The sequence below is a fragment of the Melozone crissalis genome, unplaced genomic scaffold (assembly GCF_028551555.1).
Source record: "Melozone crissalis strain CALT ecotype California unplaced genomic scaffold, PUWL_Pcris_2 ptg000005l_1, whole genome shotgun sequence".
NCBI lineage: Eukaryota > Metazoa > Chordata > Aves > Passeriformes > Passerellidae > Melozone > Melozone crissalis.
In genome coordinates, this window is record NW_026535783.1 from 34,116,213 (window position 1) to 34,139,561 (window position 23,349).

At 35.0% G+C, this 23,349-nt stretch overlaps 1 protein-coding gene across 1 annotated transcript in view; it reads left to right on the forward strand.

Moving 5' to 3' along the window:
* Positions 1-23,349, forward strand: part of CNTNAP4 (contactin associated protein family member 4) — a 201,252-nt gene that overhangs the window by 166,236 nt on the left and 11,667 nt on the right. Inside the window, exons 15-21 of the mRNA XM_054284187.1 lie at positions 585-712; positions 9,583-9,753; positions 14,673-14,891; positions 17,346-17,585; positions 19,200-19,424; positions 20,825-20,958; positions 21,981-22,068. Of these exons, the coding sequence (XP_054140162.1) occupies positions 585-712; positions 9,583-9,753; positions 14,673-14,891; positions 17,346-17,585; positions 19,200-19,424; positions 20,825-20,958; positions 21,981-22,068 (1,205 nt within the window). The remainder of the gene's footprint in view (positions 1-584; positions 713-9,582; positions 9,754-14,672; positions 14,892-17,345; positions 17,586-19,199; positions 19,425-20,824; positions 20,959-21,980; positions 22,069-23,349) is intronic.

The window sequence follows — 23,349 nt, forward strand, 5'->3', positions numbered from 1 at the left end:
TCAGAGTGCAAAGTTGCATATTTTCTTTTCTGCAAGTTTCATATTTGTAGCATGTACTGTTTTTCCTGTAGTTAGCATGACTTTCTACTTTTCTATTTGATTTTTTTTTAACTTTTGTCAAGGTTGGAAAAAAAAAGTTAGACTTACTTGAAAGTTATATTAAGCCATTAAATATTCCATATTGATGACAGAGTAAATTACAGTATGTCCTCAGCAACATAAAACTCATTTTCAAATTTGACTTGAGCAAATTCGTTGTCTTAAGGCAGCTAGTGAGGTGCCCATTTATTCAAGAGGACTTTTCTCACAACCATAACAACCATGGTCACAACCATAAGACTACCTGCTTCCAATGAAATTTTTTTAGTCCTGTCAAATGAGCCCAATGTCAACTCCAAAGCATATATGTGCAGTTTTTTGTATCACACATACACAAACACATTATACACACATACATATTTAGGCAGCCTTTTTCAGTTTTTTTTTTTTAAATTTCTTTCCTTTTTCTCAGGAGTGTGTCAATGATAATGAAATATTTATTGGAAACATTTAGGAGAGCTGTGACTTTTATTTTACCTTTTCAGGACAAATGATACTGGCTTCCTCTCCTACAAGGACCATCTACCAGTAACTGAGATTGTGATCACAGATACTGACAGACCAAACTCGGAAGCTGCTTACAAACTGGGGCCTTTGCTTTGTCGTGGTGATAGTAAGTAACTAATAAAGAGTTTTGCTAAACAGTGATGCATTTTTTCTGCAATACCTTTGAAATGTTATTTGTTACAAACGTAAGATAGACTTCTCTAAAAACCTCATCCAGTTCTTCGTGGAATTAGAAAAAAAAATGCCACCATCCAGTGCAAATCATTGAAGTCGTAAAAATTTATTTTTCACTATACACGTCAATAGTGAGAACAAAAAGTATTATAATAGTTTTCAAACAGATATTTTGGTTTACCCAACTGGAATTAAATTATGACTAAATCATTACATGAAGGGGAATTTGTAGCTGGTTACCCTGTCTTGGGGACGTACCATTCACTAGCTATGAATGCATCCATCACAAAACATTACATATGTTATCTCCTCTGAATTTTTATGCATCTAGGAAAACTACACTGTAGGAGAATAATTCAGTGTATGCAATATCTATATGCAAATTTTCCACTACATGTAAGAATTTAAATTTTGCAAATTTAATCATAATACTAGGTTTACATTCTAAATACATATATGTAATAACCAGAATAATATGTTTGTGCAAAATTATACCTTAATGAAAATTTGTGATGATACTTCTGTTTTTAATAATTTCCCTTCTCAATGGAAAAGAGAACATGTTTGGCTTATGTTCAATAGTAATGTATTACACAAAATTTTATGTCTGCTGCTGTTTGTAATCAAAAATTAGGAATTAGGAGAAGAAATGCTATAAAAAACCCCAAAGAACTCAGCTGAAGCATTGGATGGGCCATATTTGAAAAACACTTAAGTTATTACAATATTCAGATAGGTTAATTTTCTTAAATCACATTACCTTATGATTTTTCATAAACTTAACTGTTATCTATAATAATTATTATATTTAAATATAATTGATACAGTATTTAGTAATAATTTTATTCTTTATGTGATTTTCCGCCTTCATTATATCATGTCATGTTTGGTTTTCAAATTTCTTCAGTTTATATGAGTAAGAGAAATACCAGTAGTGTACTGTTTTCTACTTTTAAGCACACACAGTAAAGCACATTGATAAAAACATATAAATTAGTATGTATTTATTTTTGTGTCATCTCTGTCTTGTCAGAGTAATTATGCCTGGAAGATTTGTTAACAGATGTGTGTTTCAGCACTGCATTCTAATTTTCTTATGAAAATTCATAAGACTTAAAAAATCCCATTGGGTTCTTTCACTTTGCTAGTCTGACATCTGATTGTGAACTGATCATTTGTCCTACATATCATAATATTATGATATAGTATTATGGTATTAATTCAGAGTGATAGGACCTACAGAGGTCTCCTGCTTATACAGGATTACCCATGTGTTGAGATCACTGGTCTCTCAGTGCTTTGTCAAACTGGTGTTTGAAGCACCCAAGGATGGAGCCTGCACTGCTTCTCTGGGCAGCTTCTACCTCTGTTTGGCTGTCCTCAGTGAGAATTTCTTTTTGCTTTTATTAAGCCTGAAACTCTGTGCTTTCACCATAACCACTGTCTTTGATATTCACTCCTTACACCAATGCAAAGAGTCTGTATCATTCTGTCTGATGATTTCCCCTTAGGTTTTGGAGTCTGCTATCAGGTTCCCCAGAAAACCTTTTCCTTCCCCTGGCTGAAGCAGCCCAGCTCCTCCTGCCTCAAGGGCAGGACAAGTGCTCCAGACCTGAACATTCTGGTGGCCTCCACAATGCTTGCTGCTGTTTATTAATGTTTTCCTTTGCTAGAGGAAAGGAAATTGGAAGCCCAGTGTAGGTGTTCTCTTACAAATGTCAAATAGAGGGGGGTAACCACCTCCCTCAGTTGGCTGGCCACGCTCACTCAGCCTGTGATGCAGCAGACCTCCACTGTGGCCACAGACAATGCAGCCGGTGACAAAGACAGCAGTGAAACAGAAACATTTACAGCTTGTGTGGTTCTGATTACTGGGGGGAAGAATTTGAATTCCACTACCCACCAAGTTCCCAAATATTATTAATTACATAACCTGACCTCAGACGTGACAGATCTTAAAACATGGAAGTCAACTAGCTTCCTTGGAGTAATCTCTGAAACATACAGACAGTTTTGACACCCATTGACCTCCCTGAGTTCATTTGATGTTTGCTTAGTCTGGGTGATTGAATTGCTGCAATATTTTACACTGATGATGAATGATCACAGTATTTCTAGACAAGCTGTGATAGAGAATTCTACAATATCATGACAACAAGCACAAGAACTCAGTCTGAATGTCAGAGAAATATTCTTGTAATGTCATACAACTTTATAGCATTTGACTTCAAAAAGAAGCAATTTTGAAATGAAACAAGCTCAGTGAAAAGATTTCAGAATATAACAGTTCATGGTCATAATACAGCAAAAACCTTGGAATAAGAACATTGATTTGGATTGTTCAATAATGCAATTTTTCTCAGCCATTTACATCATAAAGACAGTATGAGAAGACATGTATTTAAGGAGGTAAGAACTAAAATTTGAGAAAACAAAACAATTTTTGAGGGAAAACAATTGTGTCACAGATTTTGACATAAACCCAAAGTGTTAAACCCACAAATTTTATGAGTGTATATAATAAACTATGTCAATACAAGTTACTATATAATTTTGGCATGTTATATATATATTTAATATTTTTATGATGTGTAATATATGGCGTGTCACCTATATTAGGAAATTGTCATATAAATATTTTATAGCATGATATATAGTGAAGTCCAGGGAAGGGCGGTAAGGCCGATGAAGGGCCTAGAGGGTAAGTCCCATGAGGAAAGGATGAGGAAGCTGGGGATGTTTAGCCTAGAGAAAAGGAGGCTCAGGAGAGACCTTATCACTCCCTGCAGCCACCTGAAAGGAGGATGTAGCCAGTGAGGATTGGCCTCTTCTCCCTGGCAGCCAGTGGCAGGTGAAGAGGACACGGTATCAAGCTGCACCCGGGGACGTTCAGGTTGTGCATCAGCGGAGTTTTTTCATAGAAGGGGTTATTAAGCGTTGGAGTGGGTTGCTCAAGGAGGCTGGGGAGTCATCATCCCTGGAGGTGTTTAAGGGAGGACTGGACAGGGCACTCAGTGCTATGGTCTAGTGGGCAAGGTGGTGACCAGTCAACAGCTGGACTCGATATTCTCAGAAGTCTTTTGCAATGTAAGTGATTCTGTGATCTATCCTACACAGGAAATTCTACACATATATATTTATATGTATATGCAGTATATAAATATATATATTATGGGCATATATATATAAAATACATAGACTGTATTGAAATATATTAATATAATTCCTCATACATAATATGTGCTGTAATAAATACTGAGTACAGGACATAGTAGATTTTTTTCTATTCATTGTGTATCAGCAGTGGAGTTTATAATGAACATTTTCTTTGATATTCAGTTTTATGGTTAATGCGAATAGCTATGACTTGCAGTAATTTCTGAGTCCTGCATATTAATTTTCACAGTAGACAAAAGTGATGAAGTTTAAACTCTCTTGCCAGGCCACTGCTTCTAGCATCAATTTGAAGCTGCAGAAGGAGGGAAATCTGCTGTTAAAACTTTATTCTTAACCTGAGGTTGCTGACACCCATGAGGGTGTAATTAATGTACATTAATGTATTTAAAAGAATGTAATTAAATGTACATTTAATGACGTTTACCTTTGCGTAGATGAAGAATGCAGAAAAATGTCTAGTGGCAAATACCCATTTTTCAGAAGTACTGTCAAACAAGGCAGAATAGATATTCCTGGACTCACAGTGTCATTTGAATACTCTTCAAAGAGATCATTGATATTTTTACTTCTGTCACTCTCCAGAATTAAATTATACAATTGTATATCACAGGGGATATCTTTTATTAAATAGGTTTCTGTTCTATCTGATAGATATTAGTTTTTTAGGATAACTGACTAGCATACCATGTAGAAACATGGAGGAGAAGGTTTACTGGTATTTATAATACCTTCAGTACTTCATTAAATTACTTGAATCAAAATGATCATAAATTCTTATTCCATCAATAATCTATTCCTTGTGGGACAGTTTCTTGAGAGGAAAAGAAAATGTTAATGCCTACAGCAAAATAAAGTAGAACCATGAATAAATGCTTGAATTGAATTGCCATAAACCATGCACTCCACTGACTAAGTTTCCAAGTTAGATTTACTTATTTGGGTGCTTCTGAAAAGTCATGTATCAAATACAGTCCAGCAGAAGGTGGCTCTTTATTGTTTTAGTTAACATTCCATTTCAGTACTTGGCTTCTTTATTTTAGGCTTTAAGGATTGATCTCTTCAATGAAGTATGTTACTATAAGAAAATCAAACCAATTGGTCAGAGCAAGGCAGGAAAGGGTAGCCTTCGGTAAGGAAAAAAACCCAAAAATAAAACAAATACAATATAGTTTATTTTGTAAAAGTTTTTAAAAATTACATTCAGGTGTTATTTATTTTTTTCAACATTTTTATAAAGTTACCTTACTATAAGATGCCAAGGTAGCACTCACACTTTTCTGTCACCTTCAAAATGAAGTACTGATTTATTACTGATTCATTTCTATAATCCCTTTTCTGCTCTACAATATGTTTAATAAATTGTATGGTATGACAGCTGGAATCAGATTGAAAAATGTATCTAACTATAGTGAAAGTTAAGATTAACACTAACATATATCAGCTGAGCAGAGTAACAGGAAAGATTTTGAAGCATATGAGAATGAACAACGTTTTTGGTACATTAACAGATAGAAATTCTATGGTTTTCATGAAAAAAGAAAGTTATCTTCATTTTTTTTTGTCATTATTGAAGTAAAAGCTAGATGTTGGGTAAATTCCAATAGAGTCAGTTAGTGGGAGTAGATTAAAAATACCCACCCTTCTATGTTGGGTGGTTTTTGTTCTTGTTCTTTTCATTACAAGGGCTGAGTAGACATATTCTCATTTATTGCTAGGAATATCCAGTAAGTGTTAGGACATAAAAATAAATCCAAAATACTGAAATATAGCTAATATGCCAAAATTATGTATATTAAATAGGTGATTATAATCTGTCAGCATAAGACTAATTCTTGGGCCAAAAATAAAATTGTTGATTTCAATCTTAATAAAAATTATATAAATGCATATTTATAGATAATATAATACATTGTAAAGATTATATATCATTCAGCAGGAATTTACATTAATGAAGATAAGGGTAATACTGGTGAGGACACCAATAGACTTTAATAAGGTATTTGATGGAGTCTTGTTTACTTGGCTGAATAAAAAAAAAGTAAATTCAACTGCAGAGTGACAGTGCAAGCATGTAAATACAAGCAGATAATCCATTCAATGTGAATTCGCTGTTTGACATCTAAATAAAAAAAGAAATATTGTGAGCTTTGGGTGTAACAGAGACTAACTGTATCAACCACTTGCAATACCTTCATTAAAGCAGTGCAGTAAATTTCTAATTTGGCAAAAAAAACCTGTTTCATCTCTCTTCAGGACCCTGAGAAATCAGGACATGTCTTTCACTTTCAATAGCAGAAGTATTTGTAAACCGTGTGTTCAACTCTTCCCCCTTATTTGGCTTTATATCAATTATTATTAATTCATATTTGTCCTAACCTCAGTCTAATCAACATTGTTTTGGTCCTCTTTGCAGCTTCCTGCATAATCAAGAGGTTTAATACAAGTCTGTGACTACACTTTTACATATATGAAGAGAATGTAAGGTTAAAGGATAGCATTTAAGAAGTTGAGGTTCATTTTTTAGGGAAAGCATTTAAATCCCTTTGCTGAATTTGGGTATAATCTGAGGTGATGTGTTAAACTTAAAAAGAGTTTCATAGAGGAAGAAATTTCAAATAATGTTCTTGAAAGCAGGAGATAAAATCAGGAATGCATTTATTGTTTGGGATTTGAAGCTACACTGTATGTGAATACATACATATGCACAAACTGACAGTAAAAGCATTTGCGAATTTTCCATAAATTGACATTTTTAATGCAATCAATTGAATATTTCTCCTAGACTAAATTCTCTTTTTCAGACAAGACTGATTCAGGGAATTTATATAGTCTGTGTTATATCAGACATTGAAGTAGATGATCACAGTTTTCCCTTCTGGATTTTTATCTGTGGAACTTACAGTTAAAAAAAAAATCCCAAAGTACAAAATATACTGTTTGGCAACATAAGATCTTTATTTTCTTTGCCTAAATACTCAGTGTCCCTGCTGACAGAATGAAGATGCAGCCATTAGAGATATGACAAGGAATTGACACAAATGATGAGCAGATTTCAGTTTTGAGTAGGAACTTGAAGAGCTCTATGAATTGCAATTGCACAATTGTTTTGAGAAGGCTAATTTATCTGTCTTATTATTATTGTCCCTTTTTTTTTGTTTTACAGTGTCACTTTGGTAAGGCTAGTTGATATATGCCAAAAACATATGTATATTTTTCAATAAAAATAACTTCATGTATAATTTATATTAGGATCTTCCTTCTTTTTACTCATAGGAAGACTGCAGTCTTACAGCTTAGATAAAATGCTAAATAATATTGATTTTCTAACAAAATGGTGTTTGGCAGTTCCAGAAAACTAAATGGGAGACTGTGAGCCAGATGCTGTAAAGTTAAGAAATTCTTTTCCCACCCTGATTTACAACAATATAAGATACTTTGTAATATACTTTTCCTAAGCCTGTATTTAAGCTGCTTGATTGATAGAGCATCTTTACATTCATAAATTACACAGTTCTCAGAGTTGAGAAAAAGAATGGTTAGACAAGAAAAGGCACTAAACTAAGAGAGGCAAAATAAAGATTCCTATCCCTGCCCTCCCTCAAAGACTCCATTTTGATTTACAAATATCATTCAAATGCTTCTGTGAAACTAATTGTATCATTACTTTACTGGACTGTTACTGCCCCTATTGCCTCTTTGCTAATTGCTGGCAATGTTGTACCAATTTTGTATAAATTACAGTATTAAACTTCCTATTGTGTTTGAATTACTGGTAACAGCCAGCCCATTATTTTTAAGTAGCTGTGATACACAGCTGTTAGTCACAACAGTTGTGAAGCTTGCTCTGTGGGAGACATGACCTGACACAGTTGAGGAACATGGGCTTAAAATTGATGCCAATATGTAAGGCTGCTGCTTTTGTCTGGTGGCACTTTTCACAGGTTGGCAACCTCAAGAAGCCCATAAGGCAGCACAGGAGAGTGAGGTGCAAATCTGTGTGTTCCCCTCCCAGCCTGAGCCATCTGTTCACAGCTGCCTTACCATGTAAATGTTATCCCGATGGCTGCTTTAACTTGTGATAGCTGGCAGTACTCCCGGGTGTCAAAAGTCATAATGAGCAATTGCCAGAATATGTGTGAAAATCCTGCCATGCTGCTTTTCTAGGGTTTTCTAGGTTTGGGTTCCAAACTCTTCCAAAAATGGTAAGAACTCTGCTGGAATGAGGGAATGGACTTTAATTTTACTTCACTGGCTGTGGACTAGGCCTCCATATACACTGCATAATAAGGTTTGATTTTGCAGGGAAGAAAGAAATTTTTAAATCTTTTTTTTTATTCCCCCTTCCCATCCTAAAAGCAGAACATGGCTGGAGCAAGAATTACATTTCTACATAACTATAAGGGTGAGATCACAACGTTATCAGGAGAATATTCAATAGGCTTAATCAATTAGATAAGAAAATATTAAATGTCTCATTTTGTTTAGAAAGCAATGTGGCTTAATAAAAAAATACTGATATATCTGTAAAGATTCAGCAATATTAACTAGGTGCTTCTAGTTGAACACCATAAATGAAGATTTTGTCCTTATCAGAAGAAAGTGATATTAGAGATTTTAAATCAGCATTTTAAAAATCAATAACAAAACCTCGCAAATCATGATTGGATGCTGACTAAAAAATAAATAAAACCAGGAAAATATCTATGCTAATTTATTAAATTTTCCAATTTACTTCCTTGATTTCTTGTACAGTAATTGCAAGGATATTTGTCCTGCATTCTTTGAGATATCTGGTAAATTTCACAACACAACTTGTTACAACAGTAACAAGTCTCTTTTCCTTGTTATGTAAAATATATATTTAATAAGTCTCATAGTTATTGCTTGTACTAACTAATCCTAGAGTTGTAAAGCTTAGATATCAATAAATCTATAATAAAAGGTCTTAGCTGTTAGCTTTGCACCACCTCCATGCTCACCAATGAACCACGACCTCAAGTGCCATATCCACAAGTTTTTCAAACACTTTCATGCATTATGACTCCACTCTGGGAAGTCTGTTACAATGCTTTACAACCCTTTCAGTGAAAAGAATATGTGTAATATTTAATCTAAACTTGAGGCCATTTCCTCTCATCCTGTCACTTGTAACCTGTGAGAAGACAATGGGCCCTGCCTCTCTACGCCCTCCTTTCAGGCAGTTGCAGAGAACAAGGTCCCCATGAGCCTCCTTTTCTCCAGGCTAAACAGCTCCCTCAGCCATACTACTTTAATGTAGGTAAAGTACTTCATTCATAGCTGCTATGTTTGCTTACTTCATGAAAAGATACGTCAGGCCATAACCGGACTTCCCAGCTGAGATGAAATTAATTTTGTTTCCTAATAATTGTTTTTTTGTTGCCTGAGCTAAGCACCTTATTCTTGGTGAAACGTTATTCTACATTCCCAATAATGCATACCTTTTTGTGTTATGAGCTAATAGGGAAGCTTCTGTGGATGTGAGACTCTCTGAACACTGCAACCCATTCTTAGACCTGGGAATTTTCTTTTGTTTATCAGTTATAAAACTTACACTAAAAATGTTAGATAACACTGTATCTATCATCCTTTCATTCTCTTAACCAGGAACATTTTGGAATTCAGCTTCCTTCAACACAGAGACGTCCTACCTGCATTTCCCCACCTTCCATGGAGAATTCAGTGCAGATGTCTCATTTTTCTTTAAAACTACTGCATCCTCAGGAGTGTTTTTAGAGAACCTGGGAATTCAAGACTTCATAAGGATAGAGTTGCAGTGTAAGTAACATGACTGATGGTTTTGTTGTTGTTGTTGTCATTATAAAAATTGGATTTCATTTAATTTAAAGGAGGAGTATTTAAAAACTCTTCTCTACCTTTTTTACTTCTACTGCTACTACCAAATCTTTATCATTATTGGAAAAATTTATAGCGCTGAGACTAAACAAGTATCCATTTGAAGAAATTTTCTGCCCTGGGGATTTCTTAATCTAAGAGCACAGCAATCAGCCCCTGACTGCTAAGACTGTTTCTATTTCTTGTGTTCAGTGCATCTCTACCACCAAATTCTCTTCCTTCCAATTTTAAGACCAGGCATTATATGTGGCTGCTGGAAGAATCACTCAATTGCCGTGTAAGATTCAGACCTCTTGTGCCACAGTATCTTAAGTCACACATTCTCATCTTTTTTCTTTCTGGTTTTTTTTCTTCAGTGTTTTTTTTTATTTGCGCAGACACAAATTCTTAGACTTAAAAGCAGCAATAATTTTTTTTTGCATAACAGAGAATTAAATATCCCACTAAATCTGACATAAGGTGACCAACGTAAAATGAAACCTTTATCTTAGTTGACCCAATGTATTATTCTTATATTGCTCATTATTGAAAAGGAGAGTATTTGAAAAGATAAAGCATTTTTTCATTAGACTTTTGAATTAATTTGAAGTGTCACATTAATTGAAAAGTCTTCTTCTTGCCTGGTGACTCTGAGAGTTCTCTAAAATTGTTCTATTAGAACAGTTTTTACCTTGGGATTAGACAGTTCCTCATTTTTTTTCCAAATGGATTTTCTTATCAGCCTCCAGTATTTTCTAGAGAAGAGTACAAATAAATATATATATATGTTGTTTTGTGAAATTTTGCTATAGAAACATTAACTGCTTTTCATTAAAAATAAAATATTCTGCTTTCTTGGTTTTTTTTGTTCATGTTAACATCTTATGTTAATGAAACAAACAGGGAAACATCTTTTATATTAGTTTAATTATAGATTATTGATTTGTGTTTAATGAAATAGTGTTTCATCATCTCATATTATAGTGCTGTACTTGAAAACTACCCCGTTTTCAACACTGTTTTTGCCAGGTTTTTGGCAGTATGAACTGCCTTCTGTTAAATCTCTGTGAACAGTTTAAAGGTAAACTCAGTGTCATGCAATACAGAAAATGTACTGGATCAGCACTTCCGTGGAGACTCTCTGAAGCACTGATGATGGTCTTGTCTGATAAATTATTTTCCATTTTCAAAATAAACAGTTAAATCATGGAAGCATTAAAGGAATGGTTCTGAGAATTGAATTTATTCAGACATTTGTTAGAAGACTGTAAGTTTTTCTTCAGAATAATAATATGAAGACAGACTCATGTCACTTGTCCCATTCATTCATAAGCATAAAAACCACTGCATACTTATGGGTTTTATATGAATAGGGAGGTGTGAGAGAAAGCAAAAGGCTGAATGGATTTATAATTTCAGCATCTAAAAAAGCAAAGTTTTCTCATTATTGTATAGAATATAGAGATATTTCTTCATCTCCATAAACACCCTAATTTGTTGAGTAGACAGACCCACTCTTTTTTGTATGTCATATCTAAATCAAGTGGAGGATTGTTTGTAGTGGACCCAGAATTGTCTGCTTTTATTGTGGAAAATATCAATCAGAGGTGAGCAATATATATTTCCATCAAGAGTATTTTTCTCAAAAAAAAATTAACTTGAGCGTTTCATATGGTATAAGATAACTTATATTTCATCATCTTATAAGTCCACATCCTTTATAAACAATGTGAATATAAATTACTAACCTACACTTATGTACTACTAATATTTTCAAATAAATTAATATTTTTTATTTGTGTAATAATAAATAACAATAAGGTAGATGTCAGATGTTGCTCTTTAGGATGATGATGTGAGAAAATGTTTAAAACTTTATCATATCATTAACATTTGACATTTAGTACTTAGGAAAACTTATTTTTTGTTATATATTGATTGTTTTCAAACTTTATGTCTAATTTTTTTATTTATGGGGAGTGTTCTTTAGACATTGAAGTCTAGCTTCAAACAAAAAAGTCAGATCCAAAAATGTAATATGAAATGTGAGACTTAGAGCTATTCTGCTGATTTTATGAAGTTATAGACACTGTAGTGCATCTGTGTACACATTCTAGAACACTATTGCAAAAATAGTGTGTTGCATCCTAACTGTATTTTAAAAGAGAGGGTAAATAAAAGAAGATACTTGTCTCAAAGAAGACATTTGATCCCTTATTTTTGTTTTGCAATAAGTTATAACTGCATGTTGAACTTCTTCCTGATTACTGATTTACTGCAGAAATACTGGTTGACAGCTACAAAGCTGATTCAGCACTGAAAAGTACACTCTGCTAAACACTTACAGGACCAAAGGTTACATTCTCTAGCCAAAGGTCTGGGTATTTTATATTAAATGGTCACTGAAGGTTTATTTCCAAAGAGTTAAATAGAAATTTAAAGTAGGGTTGGAAACAGAATGGTGTATTGATTTGGCTGGGCTTCTGCAATTGCTTTTTGAAGTAGTTCAGAACAGTGCAATATGCAACTACTGGTGGCCTTTGCCCAAATTTGCAACTTACTGTCCAGGATGAGTGCAGTTCAACTGCTTCCTTTATGGAAGATGCTGGATTTTGCATTCTGTAGCATATTAGCTGGTAATCACTTTCTGCTTCTGCACATGATGCTTACACTCAATACTGTGGATGGTTCTCCGTAGCTGTGCTTTCTGTTAGTTGTTCTAGCCACAGCTAGCCACTGACCACTCTCCATGACTACCATCAACTTCCACTCCCCTTTGCCAGTCTGTAGTTGTGCTCTGCCTGTGTTTGAGTGCATTAGGGTTACAAGAGTTCATGCAATGCTTGGATAGTTTTTAAGTGAGACCAGTGTATGTAGGACCCAAAAAATATTTTTGTGCCAGAAGTCCAGGGTGCATTTTCTTCTGCTACCTAGGATGCATTCTCTTCTGCTACCTAAGAAACGACCAAAGTGCTCTGCGCGTATGTCCTTTGTTGGAAGATAATATATTTTAGAACCAGTATCATCCTTCCACGTTCTGTGGCATATTCTCTTGGTGGTTCTTATAAAACCAAGTTTTCTTTCAAATTTGCAGTATTGTTCTTATAATGTTATAGAATGGTAAGTGATTATATCTTTCACTTTTTCTGACGTATTCTGGTTAGTCTTCAGACACTACAGTGGATGACCATGAACCCATTCTTGTTATTTCAGCCTTCATATGTGGAACTTCAGGGATTTGCTTCCTTTTTTTCAAGATTATATGAATTTTTTTGTGGTACTAACATAATTCACTATTTCAAAATCTTTATTGTGCACTTTCTTGCCTTTAAAATTTAAACAGTGACTTTATTTATCAGATCTGTCATTCTGATACGCTATTCAATAGGCTCATTCAGTGAGTTCAAAGCAGAATTTGTGTTTTCAAGCTTAACTCCAATAGTATCCAGAAGATTACAAAGACCTCCCTCCAGAAGGTAACAGTCAGTAGAAATTCTTTGTAGCCAGTCACATGGATTTTCTGTGGCTTTTATTCTCTTGCTGTGTGGTTGTGGTTGTTTTTTGGTTGGGTTTTATTTTTATCCCTCTATAAGAGAGAGTGAGTTCTCAGCTTTTTCTAAAGAAAAGAAATTTATCCTAAAGCTAATTTATTTTACTGAGGAACTGTGTTTAGATATCAATTATCTCTTATTATTATGTAAAACTTGATTTTTAAGCAGAAGAGGTCATTTATTACAAAAGGCATTCCATTTTTAAATTGACTGCACCATATGCTTTATTTAATATAAGTGAAACAGTTTATGTATTTCCCATTTTACTTTTCTGTCTTAGGTTCAACTATTATAAAAAAATGCTTTATAGCAACAAGATTTAGGGCTTAAGGATTGCAAATGTGTGACATTACTCAGTCTAAAGGTTGGCCAGAGTGGATTTAAATGTTTAAAAATGTCTAATGTCTTTTTTAAAAGTGAAAAGAAAGTAAAAAATACTGCATGGAATATTTTTTTCCACTTCAGTTAATTAATGTTTAAAATGTTGTTTGAAGCTCATCTAATTCCCTTGATTCCTAATTCTTTTGCTTTTCTGTCAGAATTCAATGATGTCAATACAAAACTGTTTTGGATTTGTGGAATCTTCTCTATAATCCTTTAATTAAATCCTTAATAATACAAAATTATGGCTATCCATTGTCAAGAGAATACTTTTTTTTCATACATTATTGTCTTTCAATATATAAAAGAAAGACTTTCAGAGAGAATATTCACAATTTTCAGATCCTCGGTATTCCAACATATGCCTCATCTTTTTATTTTGACCTGCAAAGATTCAGTGATTTTCTAGGCAAACTGTGAAGTTGTGTAATGTGAAAGTTGCTCAGAGAAAAGCTCAATTTAAATCATAATTTTATAAACTACATCAAAATCTTCTCTCTGATGTTCATAGAGGCTGTATGAGTAAATAACAAAAGTGAATAGACAGTAGAAAATGCTGGTTGGATTGCAGTTGTGATAATTTAAATATAGTTAACAACAGCAATAAATTAACATGTAATCAAGAGGTGCATTTCATCCAAACTGAAAAATTGCAAAGCTAGCACATTTCACTGTTTCTTGACTACTATGCTCTCCAGGGGTCCGCAAACTGATTGGTTTCTATGTGGTGCATAAATCATTGCTCTTGCTGTCAGGGAGTGTGAAGAATGAGCTGCAGGCCTCTGCAGTAAACTCTTCCTCTAAAACAGTCAATCTTATTCCATGAAATAGTAGCTAAACCTTAAAGTATCTTGTTCTGCTATTAATTATTTTGTGACTCAATTAATTATGAAATAATTTAAATGTCTGCTACTACTTCCCTCTTTCTAGCTCCATATGAAGTGGCTTTTTCATTTGACGTGGGAAATGGGCCTAGTGAAGTCATAGTGCAATCACGCAATTCCTTAAATGACAACCAGTGGCATTATGTGAAGGCTGAACGAAATGTCAAAGAGGCTTCCTTGCAAATAGATCAGCTTCCTCAGAGATCTCACAGTGCTCCACCTGATGGACATATTCGCTTGCAACTCAACAGCCAGCTTTTTGTAGGTAGGTGCTGCACAAAATATTTCCTAATGATCATCATAAAAATAAGAAAATGCTGCAGTGAGGAGGGGACGAAAAAGTGTTGCCAACCAGATCTTTTGAAAGCACTTTGTATGATGGCATAAGAGACTTTGTGAAAAATCTGTGCAGAAATTCACTATTTTGAGACTATAGATCTCAAAGCACCTTGGCCAGTAGTTTCTCTGGGACAGGATTTCAAATGAAGTTTATTTCTTTTGAGGTTTGTTTGAAGGACCAAGAATCCAAGGATGTAGATTTGCATCCTTTTTTGAGAGGACGTAAGCTACTAAAGGAAGTTGTGCCATTTCTGTAGTTTCAGGGGAATTTTGTTGTCTCTTTATCCACAGCTTCTCAGGTTGAAACACGAGAAAGCACATTAAGCACAAGAAAGCTGAAACACTTTAAGGCATTTGGAAAAATGCTAAAAAAGTAGAAATGGAGTAAAATAGAATTAATTAGTATTTATTTAGCTATTACAGAAAGCTATATAGAGCTATGCGTTATATCCACAGTAGTGTTCTTAATGTAATATTGACTTATTATGAATTCATAAGTCTCTGGTGTAAATATATGTTGTATATATAAGTGCATTTAAAGCTGACCCTACTTTTAAAAAGGTCTTTTTTTATGCCTGCTCTCAGAAACTCATACTAAATTAATGTAAGTTTTATTTGCTGTGGGTTGGGGAGGAATACATTTAAGGACAATAGGGTTCTTAAATTGCCACCACCAGGTTGTTTTAGTCTATTATAACTGAAAATAATGACAGCTATGTCAAGATTTTCCATGTAACACAAATAATTACACAAACTTTGAAACTGAAAAAACTTAAATGGATGATCATATGGAAGCATTTATCCAAATGAGAACTGGAAATGTATGACAATTATAGTTTACAGTCTCACACATTGTGGAATATTTTCTGCTTTTACTTTTTAAAAGAGGACAAAGGACAAGAAACATCAGTAGGCTGTGCAACAAAGGACAAGAGAGAGAGTATGTAGGTTACACCCCTTGCTAAGTAACACAGATAAATAAAGTGTTAGCTATCATGAAATTTGCTAAAAATAAGGAACAGTGAAAAAAAATGAATTAACAACTTTCATTACTCGAAGGATTACTCTGTATAGTTATCACCTCTGCTTGGTAGTCAGATATAATCTGGCTGTTATTTCTCTGCGTAGAGGGGCTTTAACCTTCCTATTATTGAAGAACAGACACAGCTTCCGAGACAAAGTATATCAGAACAGACACCAGCTGAGGGGTATCATGGAATCATTAAGGTTGGAAAAAACCTCCAAGTTCACCTAATCCAACCTTTAAATGAACACAACCTCATCAACTAAACCACAGCACTAAATTTGACATTCAATTATTTCTTGAACTTTTCGAGGAGTTGAGACTTCACAACACCCCTGAGCAGCCTGTTCCAATGCTTAATCACCCTTTCCATGCAGAAATTCTCCCTGATGTCCAACATAAACGTCCCCTGGCACAGTTTGAGATTATGCCCTCTCATTCGGTCAGTATTTTCTGGGAGAAGAGGCCCACTCCCACCTGGCTACACCCTCCTTTCAGGCAGTTTTAGAGAGTGATAAGGTCACCCATGAACCTCCTTTTCTCCAGGCCAAACAACGCCAGTCCCCTCAGCTGCTTCTCTCATGAATTACTCTCTTAACCCTTTTACCCACTTCCTTCCCTGTTCCCTGATATGCTCCAGTGTCTTTATTGTAGTGAGGGGCCCAGAACTGGACACAGCACTCCAGGTGTGAACTCTCCAGTGCCAAGTACAGGGGGACAGTCACAGGCCCTGTTCCTGCTGCCACACTATTGCTGATACAGGCCAGGATGCCATCATCCCTGGCCACCTGGACACAGCCGGCTCACATTCAGCTGCTGACCAGCAAACCCAGATCCTCTTCCAGCAGGCAGCTTTCCAGTCACTCTTCTCCAAGCCTACAGACCTGTATCAAGATGTTTTGACCAAAATGTAGAATTGCCAAGATTCTAATATGTTGAACATCACACAACTGACCTCAGCCCCTTAGTCCAGCCAGTCCAGATCCCCTACCAGATCCTTCCTACCCTTCAGCAGATCAACCCTACCACCCAGCATATCATCATCTCCAAACTTACTGCAGGTGCACTTATCCAAATCACCAATAAAGATGCTAGACAGAGCTCCTCCCCTCCCCTCCTCTCCCCTCCCCTCCTCTCCTCCTCTTTTGTGAATTAATAGAGTCTTCAAGGGCTCTCTGTAATTACTTGACAAAACAGAAATCAAATGTACTTTTAAAGCTACTTATAAATATTTTCATATGAATAAGTTTGTGTGTTGGAAAGTCATAATATACTGTTTATAGGCTGTAAGCTGTAAAGTTTGTTTACATATCAATTATTTAAATGTTTTTAAAGCTCCTGTAAATTTATTTTCAGGTGGAACAGCATCCAGGCAGAAAGGATTTTTGGGATGCATTCGTTCATTACGGTTGAACGGAATGGCCCTTGATCTGGAAGAGAGAGCGAAGATAACACCAGGAGTGGAACCAGGCTGCCCTGGACATTGTAGCAGTTATGGTAACCTGTGCCACAATGGTGGAAAATGCAGAGAGAAATACAGTGGATTCTCCTGTGACTGCACTTTCTCAGCCTATGCTGGTCCATTCTGTAAGAAAGGCAAGCATGTCTTTTAGCTTTATCAGTTATTGAAAACAGGATCATACAGTCCAGATCAAGATCTTCTAATCCCCTTAAAGATATGTTGAAATCTTGCAAAATATGCACTTCACATAATGTTGGTAAATATTCAGCTGAGTTTACTCAATATCTGTAAGTTTTGCTAAACACTTTTTTTTCAGAGATAACTTCAATATATACCATTTAAGCAGGAACCACATTACCCTCTTACAGCATGAAGATGCTGAGAGGATCAGCATCTTCATGCTGTAAGAGGGTAATGTGGTTCCTGCTTAAATGGTATATATTGAAGTTATCTCTATTCATGCAACTATTTTGATTCTTTGATACTAAGTAAATCTAGGAACTATATTTTTGTGGTAAAGCATTTGGATTTCTGTCTTTCAAATAGTAATCTCAAAACTAAGTCTGAGTTTGGAAAACAAACCAAGGAACAGAAGAACTTAAATCTACTTTTTGCTGTAAGAAAGTAAGATCTTTGCAGAAAGGATTGAACCCGTTTTCCAAGTCTTTTTAAAGTAGCTCTTTGGTGAAGTTATCATAATGGTAGATGATGACAAGTCTGAATTTCAAAAATGAATTAATGAATGAATGAATTTCAAAATTATCTAGAAGTTTTAGTGTTTGCATATAATTCAGATTTGCAAAAAATCTTGCTTCCTCCATGTATTAAATGCATTCTGCAAAGTACTAAGCAGCTTATATGCCACAACTTCATGTTACTCTAAATTAGCACAAAATCTGCCCTGTCATCACTGCCACCACAAAAGTGAGGGACCCAAAGTCTTTGGACTTTCCATATCTAGCGCTGCAGGTCTGATGGCACTGTATGAGGAATGATGTTTTCCTCCTCTGCATCAGAAGGGACTAATGGTCACACTGTAATATTCAGCAGAGGCAGACTAGCTTCTGTTGCTAAGAGTGTGGGGTGACCAAAGTAATAACTTTCAGTCAACTTTTTTCAAATACTTGACCAGATTACAGAAACTTCAAGAAATTTCTCCATAGTGTGAAAGCTGTGATCCAAAGCACTAAGACTTTTTCTAAGCACAAAGACTAAAACTTTTCTGCTTTTAGCAGAAAACAGCAGAAAACAGAAATCACAGGATTACAGAGGCTCTCTTTAAGTGATTCAAACATAAGAAGAGCATAAGTAGGTTTCTATTTTCCTTTTTTTTCTCCCACCTGACCAGTCTCTTCTACCACATATCTAATCTAAATGTTAGGATTCAAATTGCTGCACCCACTTGTTTGTAGGAGCACTATACATGCGAGACAGAATATACTGTGCTTGAGGACCAGGATGATCAATAGAAAATAACCTAGAAAAAAATGTTCTTCATTAAACAGACATTTAAGACACACATCTAAATAAGCTTTTGCCTTAGACCAGGTTGTGTCCTAAATTTCTCTGTAGTTCTAAATGCTAGTTTCATTTAAATTTACTTTTTAGCTTTATCACAATAGTCTAGAATACATTTTATTTTACTTTGTGGTGTGGCAGAAGGAAAAAAATACCAACCAAACAACAAAAAAAAGCTCTCTAATGTTATTTTGCATTATATTAAAATATTTAATTACTTTTTGTTTCAGAGATCTCTGCATATTTTTGGACTGGGACTTCTGTGACATACAACTTTCAGGAATACTACACATTAGCTAAAAATTCCAGTTCTCATGCTTCTTCTTTCTATGCTGACATGACACTGGCCAGGGAAGCAATTACATTTGCCTTTCGAACAACACGGACACCAAGCTTACTGCTCTATGTCAGCTCCTTCTACAAGGAATACCTCTCGGTCATTCTCACCAGGAATGGTGAGTTTTCAGATTGGATGTCTGGAAATACTAATGAACATCATAACTTTCAGCTTGGATTCTCTCGGATTTCCAGACCTGAAGCAGGAGCTACATATTGTCCTGTTGTTTCTTTAGATGATATCTTTGTTTTTCAGCTGCATCAAGCAATTCTTTCCACATGAAAAGCATTTCTCCTACTGTACTTTCAACTTTCACTGCTGTTTTTTAATCATGTTGTCAAAAATCTTTATTTCTGAAAATCCTTTAGAAATGTTTGGGTTTTAGAGTTTGGAAATTAAAATTAAAATTTATCTGAGCTGTGTTCTATTCATGAGGCCTATTAATTGTCATCCTCAAAAGAAATTATGAAATAAAATACTTTTTAAAGTGCATTATCCATTTCCCAAATTAATCAGAGGTAATTTCATTAAATTTATTTCCTAAGCTACTTATATAACTATGAATATAGATATATATATATATATATATATGTAAAAATATATGTAACATTACTGATATTTCTGTGTAAGCTGAGCATTAACTATTAGTCGAATCTTTCCATTCTTTCATTTAGATCTAGGTATTTTTTTCTTTACGTAAAAGAACCCCATGGGCTGAATTACATTTTCAGGTTTATCTTTGCAGTCACTGTGGGCCTGTGCTTGAGGAAGGTTCTATGCTTTCCTAGACACATATTTGGATATAGAATAGCTGTATTGTCCTCCCCATCATGTGACACGGAACATGTGTTGCTCATGACTGGCCTGGATCTGACATGGGTCCCTATTTCGAGAGCATGAGTAGAAAGTTGTGGTCGATCTGCAACTGAGAAGGAATTTCTGAATTTCAGGAAACTACATTGCCTCTGTGTTCTCTTCTGAGTCTTTGTGTGATTATTTGTGTACAGATGGCATTTTGGGAGTTGACAATAAGGAATGGAAAGTGAGCTAGGAGTTAGTGCACTGCATTCAATTTAATTTTCAAATGGTCAGAGGTTTACAGGACTGGACAGGGAAAACATTATTCAAGAATTACGAGTTATATTTGGTAAGTCACAATTATGAGAGCTACCAGACTAAGTCTTTCTCAGCTGAATTTTGAAAGTAATCATAAAATTTCTGCTCATAAAATCATAAAATTTTAAGTCAGTAATCAAAATTGAGACAGTTTATGACTATTTTTGCCACTATATCCTGCTTCTGACATTGCTATTACTCATTCTGTTGCCTTTAATTTCTCACTTATATCCATTACTCATGGCTAAGTCCTTAAACAAATCAAGCATTTGTTTTGCCCTTGCAGTACCCTTGTGAAGCATGTTAGATCATATATTGTATAGTATCTTTCACAAAATATATGATCTATACTGCTTATAGTGTATGTAGTGTACTACAACTTGTCTCTCTTTATCCCTGCAGGAAGTTTACAGATTAGGTACAAGTTAGATAGCCATCAAGATCCTGATGTCTTCAGCATCAGTTTCAAAAGCATGGCTGATGGACAACTACAGCATGTGAAGATTAACAGAGAGGAGGAAACACTTTTTGTAGAGGTAATTCTTTTAGGGGTGGGGGGAAAAGTGGATTATCATAAAAAAGTAGACAAGCAAAATGCAGTAAATACTTGCTACAAGGCAATTACCCCCAAATAAAATGTGCCTTAATCTCAAGTAATCAAAGCAAAATAAACATTCTCATGATGCACAGTCAAAATTAATGTTACCCAGTCTCTTTGACATTAATTTTGTTTATTTCAACAGGCCAATATCACCTCCTAATTTTATATGAAAATGCAAGTAATTGTTTGATGGCTGAATTTTCAAAATTTAGTAAATGTGTGTGACTGCTGTTGTTTGTTTTGGGTCTTGCATTTTCAGGTTTTTTAGTTAAATTATGCATTAAACTACAGTACAAATATATTACCACACAGATAATAATATAGATCTTTTAAAATTTTTCTTTGGTCTCTTTTACATCATCAAAGGAATTTGGCTATTAAGGAAGATATTTTTTGCTGTTTTTGTGGAAATTTCATGATAAAATAGTAACATTTATTTTGCTAATGGTTGATATTAACAGGCAAAAAGTCTTTTTTTAATATAATTTTAAATTCAAAATACCTGCATGTTATAATTTAGTATTTTGAGTCTAGAACTTGAGTAATGGTACTTGGCTTGAAGTTGTTCTAGAGGTACCCTGAGAGGCAGAGTATTTACAATATAATATTTGATGTTTATGAAATTAAATACTGAGTGCCTTTTTAAAATGAAAAAAGAGTTTTTCATATTCTTAAAGGTTTGCTATTTTTTATTCATCCTAGAGGTGAAAAAGAAAGAATCAGGCAAATAGCTAAGATAAATAAAGGTTTATTAAGTGGGATGCTTAAGAATATCAGTTATAATCAGTGATCTAAGGAAGCTAATAATCTATTTCCTGATGAGTTTTTATGCTATAAATAACAAATGCTTCCCTCAGGTCTTCTTATTTTTAGCCTTGATCTTACTTGCTTTTTTGAAAATATTGACTACTATTTCTTCCATTATTCTACTTTGTTCCTCATTCTATCATTCTGTAGGTTAACCAGAATGAAAGAATGAAGTTTATTCTGTCTTCAGGCACAGAATTCAATGCAATCAAGTCTCTCACACTTGGGAAGATTTTAGGTAAGTGGAACACCACAGCATTTTCTAAAACTACAAGGTTTTCTAAAATATGGATCAAATGTCATCATGAGGTGTTAAAAAAACCAACACAAATGTCACTGAAAGGCATTTGTTGTTGTGGATTTACTTAGACACTGAGTCACAATCAAGGTAGAGACTTCAGTCTTGTGGAAATACAGATATAATCACAAATAAGTGCTTCCTGAAAAAATGATCAAGTGGGTTCCATTAAAAATAATTGTACACTTCTCTCTCATTTTGCAATCAAGCATTAAGAAACACCGCTTTGTTTTCTATTCTGGATAAAAAACAAATCAAATTGAAGTCGTACACAAAGATGATATAATACTATTAATCACGTATTGTACTTGGAAAACTTCCTGTGATTAGATTTTGATGTAAACAGTGAAGAATATGGTAATGTAAGTCAAATCTTTGTTGGAGATTCTTTGTCTAGTGATGATTCTTCAAAATACGTCTGTTTCTCTTAAGTAATCATCAAAATGAAGTTTACCAATCTACAATCACCATTTCTTAAAAGAAAATAGCAATTGCCTGGACTGAAATTCTCAAGATCTTGTTATTTTCATACCTTTCACTTTGGCAATGATAGAGGAAGATTTGGTGTTGGTGCAAATTTAAAGGGTATTTCTCTTTTCTCTAAAGTGATTTCATGTAATCACAGAAAGTTTTGGGTTGAAAAGGACGTAAAAGGTCATCTAGTTCCAACACTCCTGCTGTGTGCTGGAACAGCTTCATCCAGACCAGGTCATTCAAAGCCTCCCATGAGGGGGGTGAACGGATTGAGAGCAGCCTTGAGGAGAAGGACTTGGGATTGTTGGTGGACAAGAAGCACAGCATGGGCCAGAAATGTGCACTTGCAGCCCAAAAGCCATTGGTATTCTGGGACTGTTCAGGGCCAGGTTGGATGCAGCTCTGAGAAACCTGGTCTAGTGGAAGGTGCTCCTGCCTATTATAGGGGGCTGCAATGAAGTGATCTTTAAGGTCCCTTCCAGTCCAGGCCATTCTATGACTCCAGGCTTCATCCAAAGCACTGTGGTCAGCAGGGCAAGGGAAGTGACTCTGTGCCTCTCATCTGCTCTGCTGAGACCCCACCTGGAACCCTGCGTCCAGCTCTGGGGTCCCAGACAGGAAAGACATGGACTTGTTAGAGCAAATCTAGAGAGGGACTGTGAAGATAATCAAAGTACTGGAGCAGCTCTCTAAAGACTGAGAGAGTTGGGGATGTTCAAGCCTGGAGAAGTCTCCAAGGTGATTTTA